We start from the raw sequence: 14717 nt of genomic DNA on the forward strand, positions 1-14717 counted from the left end.
AGAAACAAAATAAAGGGGGATGAGAGCAGACTGCTTAACCAGCCACTTAGATTTTAGGGAAGGGAAGTGGGAAGATTGTGGTACAAAGAATAAGGAGGTCCTACAAAAAAGAATAAATGTTATAGATTCTCAAAGACAAGTCCCATAGGAATCTACTGTTCCTCACAGCCCAAATCAACACGTTCCCACCCTGTAACCTACAAATATGTCTACAGCATCCAGTAACTGAATTAGAGAAACTACTTTTCCTCACTGTTGTTCCTAGTTTTTGTCCTCGACACGTCATCTTAATATGAATGTTTGCTTTTAGAGTCTGAACTGCTTGTCAATTTTTGCTATTTTCTTAACTGGTACCACGTCATTCATTGCTGTTCTACTGTTATTTGCTCTACTTTCTGGTTTATCCACAACAGGTCACAAATCTTGAGAACTAAACGGTTAGATGAGGTTGGTGAAATGTTGTCCTTTTGGTCAACAAATCGCACAAATAGACGATAAGATAATGGAGAGCTTCTTTCTCTTCTTGTCTTCAGCTAAACAGACTACTTGGTTTAGATCCGGGGCAGAAAGTAACCAATGGGATGAGCTCAGCTGAGGCCTGATAACCTGCCAGTGTTTCAGTCCCATAGATGAAGTTGAAGTGAAACCCGAGCTGTCAAAACACACGTTGTAGCCTCAATAGTTATGCTTGGTAGTCCAGAAAACAGTGGCTTGGGTTAACCAATGAAATCAAAGGGGAGGACCTTGTTATCCATTGAGCTTGCTGCAGGTTTACACCGGTTGGTGTTGGGCGTTGAAGATGACCAATAGGAACAAGCTGCAGTTCAGTGGAGTCCAGCGAAGTTAAAGTGCATAGATCAGCCAATGGTTGCAGGGTTGAAACAGATCAATGGGAGTCTGCTTTTCATAGGGCTGCAATGGTTGAAATCAGCCAATGGAAGATGGTGGCTTCAGGCCTGCTGGCCAATGAGGCGGCCCGCTCTAGGCGTGGTGCTGTGCGATGAGGTTGCGTAGCTGTTTGATGATGGTGTCGATGAGTTTCTGTCTGTCTCTGTCCGTCTTCCTGAACTGGGCAAAAACGTTGTTTTTTCTGCTCGTCTCCCTCATCCTGGAGACGAAGAGACGAAAGAAAGGACAGATGATGAAAGGGATGTGAAGGAAGGGATGTAACAAAGAAGCAGAAAGGAGGAGGGAGACGATGGGATTATGAAGGAAGAAAAAAGAAGAAATTAAAGAGGATAAAGACAAAAAAGTTGTCTGTTTTAGTATTTCATGTCACATTCTCTATGTTTAAAATGCTGTAAGTATAACAATACGCACTGAGTAGGTCATCTGATGCATTCAAGAAAACATTCAACAAAACACACAAGTGCATAGTTGTACATGCATGCTCAGAGACACACACATCGAGCTACAGACATCTGTTTAATGGTTTTTGGTTCATCTGATCAGATTATTTTGTTTTGGTCTACAAGAGTTGATGTGTTCAAGCCGATGAAGTTGAAGAATTGGATTTCTGTTCTCTATGAATAATAAAAATTAAGAAGGGTATGAAAAAGAAAAAAAAAAAAGGTTCTTAACTTTTTCCTACCCCTTTTGAATGTGAACAATATTATTTGGTCTGCTTATTTGTTGCTTATAATCTTTTTTTTGTTGCTTATAAGTTTCCCTTTGCAAATATAATAGAATAATTGTGTTTTGACATATTAAAAAAAATGGACTAAATAAAATAAAAAGAAGAATGTTTTAAAGTGTGCTCAATGTCACATGAGACCGTGTGTGTGTTTTGATGCAGAACGCTGCACTGTTATGGACCTCCAGGAAGTTCAGGGACCCAGCAGACCAGACAAGCCCCAGCAGGGTGCTTCCTCCTGGGCAGACGGACCACCGGGCCTGGGCCCTCTGGACCCTGAAGGACGGTCGACTGGACTGTACTGAACAATGGACTGCAGTCTTGAAAGTTGTGTACGAGCACGTATCAGTGTGACAACTTTTACATGACGTAATCCACAAAACTCAGATTAAATCTTTTGGTTTTGTGTTTTTTTTTGCCACTATCTCCAGCGTTGCTGTAGCGATTAGGTTATCGTTAATGATGATAGAAATCAGTTTCATCACAACGGGAGTTTGTTTTTGTTATTTGTAATAAGGATGTGGGCGCTTTTAACCATGTAAATCCCTGAAGTATTATTATTACACACCCAGGATTATTTCTCGTTCTTGTATGTACACGCTTTAGTATCGGAAGTCTGTATACATGCCAGAATCACACACACACACACACACACACACACACACACACACACACACACACACACACACACACACACACACACACACACACACACACACACACACACACACACACACACACACACACACACACACACACACACACACACACTACTCACGGCTTAATTAACCTGTCAAAACATGACAGAGAGGACAGACAGGTGACAGAAAGAGCAGTTGAGATGGATGTAAAGATTGAAGGAGCTTTCAAAAGTCCAGTATTGCTAAAATGACTGCTGAAAATAATTGGGATTCCCACTTTTTTCCCCTGTATGAATTTGCTTTCATTGCAATAAAAGGATGAGATTGATTTTAGAGTACTGCCTGTGTGTAAAGCATTAAGCTGGATTCAGTGGTAGTTAGTTAAAAAAATTGTATTCCTCTAAAGCTGACCAATAAGCATGTCCTTGTCTTGTTTGTTTAATTTGCACCCAATCAATATTTCTCCAGACTTGTAGACTCTACCTTTAATTAGAGAGGTTTTGAGTACTCTGATTTAAGAATATTTTTGACATTTGGATAGAGCCATCTAGAAGTTTTGTCCTGTTTCTTAGTCTTTAAAGGGTAACTACCATTTTTCCCAACCTGGACCCTGTTGTTTTTTTGATTATTGTTTGAGCTCTTCGAGGCTTAAGGAGGTCGACCTTTCTTTTAAAAAGTAAGATCCTTTTCTTAAACATAAAAACATCCGCAAAATTGAATTTGCCAAACCCACCAGACTCGATGGAAATAAACAGTAATTTTAGCATCGTAAAATAAACTTCATTCGAAGTCGAAAAAAACTAAAAACGATGAAAAACCTTTGTCTTTCCCCTTTCCCAACTATCGTAACTAGGGATGATCCGAGTATCCGGTACGGATAAAGCACTTTTGCCGAGTACAAGTATTATACGAGTAATATGAGTCAATATCCGTGCTCGGATTGAATTCTCAACTGGCCGCGCTGCGTTCTGTGATAGTCACAGCGCCCCCCCGCCTACAAACACGCTCGGCTCAATCACACACACACACACACAGAACATGGAGAACTGCGCTCCCTCGGCCTCTCTCTCTCTCTCTCTCCTCTCTCTCGCTCTCTCTCCCGCTCCGTCAGTCAATCAGGTGGGTTTCAGACATGCTGCTTGATTTAAATGCAACTCCCGTTGCGTCTCTGCCACCAGAGATTTTTTTTCAGCTGCCCCCCCCGCCCCCTCTCTCTTTCTCTCTCTCTGTGTCCTCCTCACACACACACACACACACACACACACACACACACACACACACACACACACCACACACACACACACACACACACACACACACACCCACACACACACACACACACACCACACACACACACACACACACACCACACACACACACACACACACGGTGTGGATAAAAAAAAAAAAGAACCAAAAAAAAAAACCCAAAAAATCACACTGATCATAAAAAAAACTAAAAATTAAAAAAAGTTATACTGAGTATGAAAACTCTACTAAAACTCTTACTTCATAATTGCAACCGCATGTTTTGTATTCATTGTTGCAAAACGTTCTGTATATAGTTTGTTACCATGACAACACCATTGATCTGAAGCTCGATGCTGTCATGTAAATAGTTTTCAAATCAGCAATAAATATAACAATTTTTGATCAACCCATATCAATTGCATGCTTAAAATAACATACCGGTTAAAGCCCCGCCCATTTCAAGACAACCCGACCCACTTCCGGGTTAAATCTGACCACTTCCGGGTTAGGCCCCGCCCAGTCCGAGTACGGATACGGATACAGATAATTCATGTGGTAAACAGATACAGACAATGCTGTACTCGCTCATCCCTAATCATAACTCTAGAATGGGTTGAAATAAACACAGTTTACATGTGGAAACATGTTCTACACACACTTCAAGTGCTCATATTATGCTTTTTGGCTTTTCCCCTTTCCGTTATTGTGTTATATATCTTTTTGCGCACGTTATAGGTTTACAAAGTGAAAAAGAACCTGAAAATGAGCATTATATGAGCACTTTAAAATACTGTTTTTTTTAAACGGAGTCTGGTGGGTTTAGCGCTAAAGATTTCACTGCGGTTTCTGGTTGAACCAAGAGGTCTCAAAGAGGTTTTAAAGGTCGATCTTGATCCTTTTCATAATGCTGTCAGACACTTAGAATATTAATCAGAGCCTGTCGGTGGAAAAACAAGTACACATTTGCCCCTAAAGGTTAAATTGCAAAACGGTGTGCGGCTGCCGGTTACAGTGTTCACGCTTAATACTGGACCACTGTCAAGGGTTGTTGTTCCAGGTTGGAAAAAAACAAAACAAAAAACGTAGTTACCCTTTAAGCTAACTACTTCCTTACTTTAGCTACGTACTTAAAACACAGACATGAGAGTAATATTAATTTACTCATCAAACTCTCTAAAAGAAAAGCCCATTAGCATATATTATTCCTATTCATATTTGTTTAAGAAGAAGCATATTGACTTTATCTGTAATGAAATGTGCTATATAAACAAAATGACCTGCCGTACCTTTACATTGTGTTTTTTGTCCTAAAGATATTCAGTTATATAAAACAGAAAAAAACCAGAACCTTTTGCAGTTTTGTTTGATGAAAACATCAATAAGTCAAGTTAAAAGTGTGATGAGAATGTTCTGTTGGTCAAATAGCTGATTTACTGCTGTTTTAGTGGATTAAAAGGAGGAAATAAGGAGTGAAGGAACAGAAGGACAGATAAACCAGAATGAAGAAAGCGTGGAACAACAGTAGACGTGTGGATGAACAGGGCTTCTTCTCACTTCTCCAGCAGGGCGAGTGCCGTGTGCGGGTTGACTCTCAGGTATTTACAGGTTGGTTTTCCGTAGTCAGCCAGGTAGGTCGTCCAATCCCACTGGGTGAACAGCTCCAGTAACTAGATAAAAAAGTAAAGAGAGAGATTTGCAATAGGCTGTTGACTCATAGAAACACCCCCAGTTACGGGGAGAGTCAATAATCCGTTGAGAACATAAACACAACATCATCCAACACACTGGAACATAAACACAACATCATCCAACACACTGTTGGCGCCAACGGCCCACGCTAACACACGCTAACACACGCTAACACACGCCGAGGAAGAGTTGGTAACCAGTTTGAAAACAGGAAAATCAGGGAATGTGAACTGCTGGCAGTTATGTGAAGGACATGAAACTATGATGTGATTAGGCCGCACGATATGATGAAAACATACAATAACGTTGCTGAATATCGCAATACTTGAATAGATGAATAGATGTTAAAGTGAACTTTCTGTATTCTACACAGGAAAACATTTCCAACATTCCTTTATTGAGCCAATTGAATATTGAATTGACTATAAGAGGCACCACTGAAAAAGAGAATGACAGTTACATTTTTAAGATTTTTTTTTGGGGGGGGGGGGGGGGGGGGGGGGGGGGGGGGGGGGGGTGTTGGGGGGGGGGGGGGGGGGGTGTCTTTTGCTTTTAATTGATAGGAAAGCTGTAGATATAAAAGGGGAGAGAGAAGGGAAATGGAGCAAAGGCCCGCGGTTGGAATCGAGTATTGATATGCCTTAAAACACGTGTTTATTGCGCCAATTGAACGCATTCTCATGAATAGGTCCATTTGATATTGTGCGAAAATGTATACACACCAAAATGAATGTTATTAGTGGGCGACATACTTTTGGCTTCCTTTAATAAACAAAACCTGTAGTAGTACACAATCGTATGTGTACTGTTTTGATTACAATGTGTGGAATTACTTTACGTTGCGTATTTATGTATATTTATTTCTATTTCTCACCGGAGTATGTACAGCATCAACAGGGGTCACCATGGTTGTTTATGTGTGTGTTAATTGTAACTGGGAGTACAACGATCTGGTGCGAGCTCACGAGTGGTGAGTTCCAGGTTTGACTGCCGTTCCAGGGCACTTTCACGGGTAGAAGGTTGTGAAAACACGAGTTACGGGTCGCCTGGAAGGCAGCAGAAGTATCCACGTATGCAGTCCCAGTCCCTCACCGTAACGTAAACTCAACTCAAAATGTATCATATTAAAACGTTATTTGGTCATTTAGTTTGACGTCTTTAACATAAACGAGTGAGGGCCAATTATCTAACACTGAACCACATATTTCTCCACGTTTGTGAACATAGTTAAAATGGTATTTAGTCTGTATGTAAACGTTGGGATAAAAGTCATTCGAGTTTGTGGTTAAGTTTAAGAAAACTGTTATTTGGGAAGATATCCTAGCTTGACATACCTTTTCCTTTTTACATAGTTAATTGCTTTTGATTAAATGGTGCTATAGGGGTTTCCTTGCATACAATCTACCCATTATTTAAGTCTTTATATACCAGCTACGTTTGAATGCTGAAACCCAAAGATCACTGGCTTAAAACCAGCTAGGAGTTACTAAGAACTTTGGAAAAACTGTACACACAAACTCTCCAGATTTACAAATAGCGATCCTGTTTGTGTTAACTTTATAACAACACTTAACAGATGTCCCAGAAATCTACTGTATTGCTCAATTTCGGGCATTTTTGACCTGGACATATTCAGGTTAACAAACACAGAAATGGAACAGAGGAGAGAGAGAGAAAAAGTGATTGAGACTGAAGAAGGTGGGGGCGTGTAGTCTTCCTCTAAATGTCCCACATTTGGAAATTTTGCTTGTGTGTGTACACATGCACGCACGCAGGCCAACCTGTAATCCTTCAGACATTCACACACTGTCTCTCTATCTCTGTCTGTAAAACACACACATACACGAGCAGGGAGCCCCAGTGAACTCTGGGTAACACCAAACACATACAGATCCAGAGAGAGAAACCATATGTGAGCGAGGGATGAGAGAAGAGGAGGAGAGGGAGGGAGAGCAAAACCACATGTGGGGGAAAAAATGAGAGTGTGAGCGAGAGTAAAGATAGAAAGAGACACAGATGAAGAGAAATGGATAACAGCGCCGATACGGGGCAAAGGAAGGGCAGATGAAAATGGATAGATAAGAGCGACAGAAGGGGATGGACGAGTGCTGGGCGACGGAGGTGCGGCAGCAGGCAAACAGGAAGAAGCAAAGAGAGGCCAGAAGCCGTGGCTGACACACTTTTAAATGTTGGAGAGGAATGATAGGATTCAGGAAGGTGGAACAGGAAAAAAACAAAACATTTTGTTCGCGTCATTTCATTCTTTTATTAGTATGAAAGAATTGCTGGGTTGTCCTACTGACTCAGCTGTCTGAGCTGCGGCACACATTTAGTTGTTGAACAGGAAACCGAATGAGGGTCTATTTACTCCACCAATTGGGAGGCATGGATTTGTGGCACATTAAGAGTGACCTGAACTTGAAAAAGAGCCTCACAAATCTTTCGTGTTGGCTTTTATAGACGGCCAACCGGCAAACCATTGGCTGTAACACAGAAACCCTCAATGAGAGTTACAGTCATTCAAATCTAAAGTTCATGGAGAGGATTGATACTAAGGTGTGGTTTCGGACCTATAGTTTGGTTATTTTGGTCCGCACCAGGCACTAAATTGTTGCAAACAAAGTTTGGTCTGGGTCAGTTTCACACACGCATTGTTTCTAGGGAGACCAAAATACGTAGGTAATAGACAGCTATTAACCCGTTTGCGCCGGATGCTTCGTGACGACACATCTACCACCGGTTACTGCGTTGCGCAACTCTGAACCTCCTGCCGGCAGCTGCGTGGCGCAGCATTTTGTATTTGTCGGTCTTTTATGACGGTGTGCAGCAGGAACGTCATTGGTTCAAATACCACTAGGTGGTCTTGTTGGCCATGTGACCACCAAAATGTACCGTAGTTTGCTGAAAATCACGTCAATCAACCAGACGTACATGTGCGTTTGTTTATGAATGTTTGAGAGACGAGGCGGAAAACGCTCCGAGGCGATCAGAGAGGATTTGACAGCGAGGGCGGGGACGTTGAGGTGGAAGATAGGGAGGAGTTTGGGAGGGAGGAGGTCTTCATCATAATCTACCACTTCCTCTGTCGGAGCCGTTTTCTCACTCGTCTCTCAAAACTTCATAAACAAACGCACATGTTTGTCTGGTTGATTGACATGATTTTCAGCAAACTACGGTACATTTTGGTGGTCACATGGCTTGAAATAGCCAACAAGACCCGCCTCATGTGTATTTGAACCAATGACAGGGCGTTCTCTGCCGCACGCGTCATGGAAAGACCGACCAATACAAAATGCTGCGCCACGCAGCAGCCGGCAGGAGGGTCAGAGTTGCGCAACGCAGTAACCGGCGGTAGATGTGTCGTCGCAAAGCATCCGGCGCAAACGGGATAAGACACCTATATAAGGTACAAGGTGGGGGACAAACCTGGGTCTCCTGGGTGAAAGTCTGGTGTTTGACTCAACCACCTTCCCAACCAACCTCCCTGCACAGAATGTCTGCCTTACATACTACTCGCTAAACCCGCTGTAGCTGCTGCTCTCCCCAGTACGTTATACAAACACGCTGAAGGGCGACTTTTTCGTCCCTTTAGACGCTGACGGCCAATGTCCAAACCGTATTTTACGAGTTCGGAGTGAGAGAACGGGTCGATCTGCACACACATACTTTAGATTTAGTTGTTTGGTTGTATTGTTTATGAGATACCACACTTTATAATGGCTGAACTCTCAGATCTGGATCCCCACCAAAATCTAAACCAGTTCTTTTTGTTACATAAATTCACTTTCACTTTTAAGACATCCTGCTCGACAACAGACAAGCGATACAACAGTTGAATAAACATGGTGGAGGTAATAACTCCACACTTACAGAACATGTTCATTTTACTTAAAAGGATTGTTCAGAGTTTTTTGAAGTGTGGTTGTATGAGGTACTTATCCTGTTACCTATACTAGGTCGCCTGCTGCCCTCAGTTTGGAGAAGCAGGCAGGAGTACCGACACTACCGAGGTTGTGTTAAAGCCGAGGGCCTAAATGACTTAAATGGATGACGTAGATTTGGACCAATTTAAAGAGCAAAGAGCTTTTTGCCTGAAGTGACCTCAGAGTATCCTTAATGTTTTGCATGTTCACTGTGGCATTATTAAAACGGATGTTTTCTCCAAATCTGGCTTTAGAGTGAGAATACAAGACAAATGTCTATTATGGACTTCCTGATCTTTCCCTCCATCTTCCCACACTTCCCTTCCTCCCTTTGGCCCTTTCACTCCTGTATACACCTCTTTCTCTCCTTTGTCCCCGACTTCACCCTCTGCTCGGCCGAGGTTTGACCCGCTAATCTGCCCGCATCAACAAGGACATGCACACTCACACAGGCTGCATGGAAACAGGCTCGCACACAAACAGGTACACACACAAATAAAGGCAGTTACATAAAGCACAGATATCATCCGGCTGTGAGGTTACGGGAACTAATAGGTCAGTTAATTAGATACAGATAGATGAGAATGTGTGTGTGTGTGTGTGTGTGTGTGAGTATGAGAGGAAGGTAAATACAAGGTGCATGCCAGATATAGATACTGTAGCTGTCTGTTTTAGAGAAAGTAACTCTACAAAGGCATTTTATCGCACACACACACACACACACACACACACACACACACACACACACACACACACACACACACACACACACACACACACACACACACACAGAAACAAATGCTCCACCAAAAGAGTAGAGGAGAAAAGACAGAAAAAAGAGGAAGTGAAGAAGAGGTGCAGGAGAGGAGATGGAAAAAAAGACGGAGAGGAAAGAAAGTTTAATAGTGAAGGAGGAGAAGAAGAAAGTTGGAGAAGAAAGCAAGAAGTAAGTGAGTGGAGGAGGAGATTTTAGAGGTGGTGATAGATAGAGGGGAAGAAGAGAAAAGGAGATTAAAGACGAGGAAGAAGAAAAGTTAAGGACGAGAGAAGTAAGGTAGAAGAGGAGAGGGGGAAAAGATAATGTAAGGAGATGAGAGAAGGACAGAGAAGAAAGAGAAATAGGGAGATGAGAGGAAAGAGGGTAGAGGGAGAGGGAAGAGAAAATTGGTAAGAGGAGAAATGCGGAGCGAGAGAAGAGCAAGAGAAGGTAAGAGGAAACAAGGAGAAAGAATAGACATAAAAGATAAAGAAGAGAAAAAAGAGATAAGGGAAGAAAAGGGAGAAAAAAACAAATTACAAAGGACAGGTGATGAGAAAAGAGGGATGAGAAAAGATAACAGAAGAGGGAGAAAATGAGAAGAGGAGGAAAGGAAAAAGAAGGTAAAAGAGAGTGAGGATGAAGAGAGAGGGAAAGACAAAAGATGAGGGAGAGTATGAGAAGAAGAGAAGAAGTGATGAGACAAGAGAAGAGAAAGATAAAAAGAAGATAGAGAAATTACAAGAAAAAAGAGGGTGGTTAAGGAGAAGAAAATGCTGAGAGTGGTGAGGAGTAGAGAGAACAAGAGATGAGAAAGGGAAAAAAAGAGGGGGAGAAAGGAACGGAAAGAGGACACAAGACTAGGTAAGAACAAGTAGAGGGGGAGCACAGGGAGATTTGGGTGAACTTGAGGTCAGTAGGTAAGTTTGGTTGGAGGAGCGACGGAGGGTAAAAGCAGGAGGACAAGAAGTGCAACAAGAAGGGGACGGTGGGGGGGGGAGGAGGAGAGGAAGATTGATGAAAAGAGAAATAAAAGGAAAAAAGAAAGAAAGAAAAGGGAGAGCATGAGCCTTCCAAAAAACGAGCCACACGCGAGCCAGCAGGTCCTCCTGGCACACGCACGCACACACCTGACCCCCAATTCACCCTACACACACACACACACACACACACACACACACCTGAGAGAAAGCGGCAGGTCTCTCTCCTCACCTCGCGCTGAACTTCTCCCTCCGTCTCGCTCCCCCTCTCTCACCTCGCCATGACCTCCCCCGCGCCTATCCTCCTCGCCTCCACACACACACACCACACACACACCACACACACAACACACACACCCACACACACACACACACCACACACCACACACACACTTACTTACTTACTTCCTGGGGGGGGGGGATGAGCAGAAAAAACTAAGTGACGTGTTACCCTCACATTTCTAGTTCGTTTTCTCTCATTTCTCCTCAGCTAATGAAGTTCTCTCTCCCTCCGTCCATTCGTCTCTTCTTCTCCCCACTTTCCACCCCTGCCCCCCTCCCTTTTCTCTCTCTCCCTTAACATTTAATCAACCCCTCCTTTCATTCCTTCCAGTCTTCCCTCCTACATTGGTGTTTTCATCGCTCTTCATTTTACCCTCATTTCATTTGTTCATTTTATCATCTTCATGTCAACTTCACGCCTTTTCATTTCTCAATCCATCTTTTCATCCCCTCACCCTTTTTTTTTCAAATTTCCTGTTTGCATCAACTTTACTCCTTTTTCATTCCCTACACCCGTCCTCTTTCATACACCTCCACTTATCCCTCTTCTCCCTGTCGTACATCTCTTCCTCTCATTTTACCTCCTCTACTTTTTCTTTCAACTTTCCCCCCTCCGTTATTGACTCTTGCTCTCCTTGTCTCCCCCTTCTTTCCCGTTGTCTCTCCTCACCCCTTTAAACTTTGCACTCATTCTGTCCATCAACGTTACTCCAGTTTCCATCCCTCCATCATCCTTTCGCCCCTCTAATTTCATACTATCCTCTCTTCTCCCTCTCTAGGTCTACCCTTTGTTATACCTCCTCCTTTCTCCCTCTATCCTTTTACTTTTTCCATTCTCTCTATTTCCACTTTATTTCTTATTTTATCTATTTCTCCTTTTCCATCTCTTGCTGCACTCCCCCTCCCTCTTGCTCTCCTCTCCATGTCAACATAACACCTTCCTACCGGCTTTCATCCCTCCATTCTCTCTATCTGAACTCCCCTCCCCTTCTTTCTCCTCTCAAGTCAACTTTACTCCTGCATCTTTCCATCCGTTCTTTCCTTCTTTCCCTCAGCATCTTGCTCTCCTGTCCTCCTCCCTCAGTGTTTAGTACTTAGACTCGTTAATGGTTATTCCGGCTGTGGGCAGGATTTATTTGTTTGGGACCGTCGGGGAATTGCCGTGTTCCCATTCCAAATGGCCAAACGTCAGGGTCACCGAGAATTCATCATGTTCACACACACACACACACACACACACACACACACACACACACACACACACACACACACACACACACACACACACACACACACACACACACACACACACACACACACACACACACACACACACACACACACACACACACACACACACACACGTAATGTTTCTGCTATGAAACAAAGAAATTTGTTACCGAGCACCGTGAAACCAGACCATTTATCTCTGCAGGAAAACGGTGGAAAATGTGGTTAAATAATTAAGATTAAGAAGTAACAATTTCAAACTATTTTCACCTGGATACTTTCAAACTTATTTTTACGCTCCATTATTGTTGTCATCATGTCTCCCTCCCTTCATCCACCCACTCTTCTCACAGCTGTCTGAGCTGTCCATCTCATTCTAAATTTGACAGGCTTGGGGTCAAAGGTCAGTAAAAGCAGGGAAAGTGGATTGATTTTTATCAGGAAAAGCAGCCATTTAGGCAGCCATGCACCTCTGCAGCCCGTGCTTTCCAAAATCTACCTTCCTCCATCCATCAATCATTCATCTACTTCTCGACTGCACTTTCCAGAGATCCCTCCTTACTTTGTCCAGGCACGGTGGCATTACTGCTCATCAAAATCAGAACATTTCTTTATTCCAATCAAAGCTGTTGAAACAGAGAACAGCCAAATCCAACAACAGAGCAGGCAGAAAATATAGAGCCTTCCTGGCAAAGTCAACATTTCTCTCTTTGAAAGTGGGAAAAATTAAGTTTCAAAATTGGCAAGCCACGCAGTTAAGGGCTCAAATCAACCTAGGACACTGGTATCACATGAAACTGGATAACCTAGGGAATCCATTGGTACCAACCACGTCATCATCGCTTGTCGGTACGAGTTAAATATCAGTCACAATTTAAACACAATTTTGGCGAGGCGAAACTAGTATGGCCATTTTTAAATGTGTTGCTTGACCTTTCATCTCAAGATATCTGAATGAAAATGGGTTCTATGGGTACACACAGGTCCTTCCTTTACAGACATGCCCACTTAATGCCCAATATTTGTTTGTATGTTATATTTTCACCTATTCTAAAAATGCATAACCTAAACATGTCAGTCAGTCTTGATATTACATGATTTGGGAATGACTGAAAAAGTGACATTAGGATAGATTATCCAAGGATTTAGGATAACCACAGCCTCACGAAACTACAAACATAAGCTAGGGACCGAGGGCATTTAGAGGACGTAGGCTTTCCTAGATATATTGACAATAAGCGAGTTTCAGAGCAGTTTACAGAACAGAAGTTCTCGTCATCCAATCACAATTTTCGAATGTCAACAGTTTTTCATAACGAATCACAGTTTTTTATGGTGTCCCTTAAGATCTTGGTGTCTTAAAGCAACACTAGATAACTTTTTGTACATTAAAATAATTGTTCCAATGGCTAGTTTAATTCATAATAAAACATTGTATTTTATAAACCATGTGTTTTGGGTGCAAACATTTTAATTTGGAAAGTAACTAGTAACTAAAGTAAAGTCAAAAGTACAATAATTCTCTCTGCGATGTAGCGGAGTAGAAGTAGAAAGTGGCATGAATAGAAAAGACTCAAGTAAAGTACAAGTACCTCAACATTTGTACTTAAGTACAGTGCTGGAGTAAAAGTACTGTTGCAATGTTACCTTCCACCACTGGGGAAAAAAAAAAAATGGGTCTATGGCGAGGAGTGGACTCAGCGGAAGAAGTTCATCAGCGCCTGTTGCTTACCAGACCAAAACATGCCACCTTCAAGAGGTCACCAAAAAAAACAGAGAAAGTGCTTCTGACCACCGCCACTGAAGAAAAGGTTTGCCTTGACACCTGTCCACCATCAGTCATCTCTGCAATCAGAGTTCAAAGGTCACCACCAGCACACAAAGACCAAAGTGACCCCAGTCAATCATCACTTTCAATCTGCACTGTGTTTAAGGTCAGAACAAGAGAAAACTAAAAGTTCAGAGGGGGAACTTAAGATGGAGCATGTTGACACCTGTCCATCACAGTGATCACCTCTGTCCTTCCCAGTTAAGATTTCACTAAAAGCAGAGAAAGCGGTTTTCAAAATCTAAAAAAAAAGACAACAGCAACATTGTCTGTCATTTCTCAACTCCTCCCTCCCTTCCTGATGCAATCTACATCTTTGTTTCTCTTTGCTTCTATCTTTCAGTCTGTGCCAGATATCCAGGGGTTGAAAGGTCAGAAAAAAGATAGTCTATATCCGACGGATCTCCTTTTTCGGTCGGATGTCAGTCACCTTCCAATTTATTTGTGTTGACGTTCTAAACTCAGGTAGATTTCTGAGGACTATGGTTACCTGGTCCTCAGATC

At 42.4% G+C, this 14717-nt stretch overlaps 1 protein-coding gene across 4 annotated transcripts in view; it reads right to left on the bottom strand.

Annotated features, from left to right (window-relative positions):
* Window positions 1-271: 271 nt before the first annotated feature.
* exoc6b (exocyst complex component 6B) overlaps window positions 272-14717 on the bottom strand; it is a 116065-nt gene continuing 101619 nt past the window's right edge. For all 4 annotated transcript variants that reach the window (XM_032499412.1, XM_032499410.1, XM_032499411.1 and 1 more), the window contains 2 exons: window positions 5079-5191; window positions 272-1108 (listed from right to left, as the gene is read on the bottom strand). In XM_032499412.1, coding sequence (XP_032355303.1) covers window positions 982-1108; window positions 5079-5191 — 240 coding nt within the window. In that variant the 3' untranslated portion in view covers window positions 272-981. The remainder of the gene's footprint in view (window positions 1109-5078; window positions 5192-14717) is intronic.

This window comes from Etheostoma spectabile, chromosome 19 (genome assembly GCF_008692095.1).
Source record: "Etheostoma spectabile isolate EspeVRDwgs_2016 chromosome 19, UIUC_Espe_1.0, whole genome shotgun sequence".
Taxonomy (NCBI): domain Eukaryota; kingdom Metazoa; phylum Chordata; class Actinopteri; order Perciformes; family Percidae; genus Etheostoma; species Etheostoma spectabile.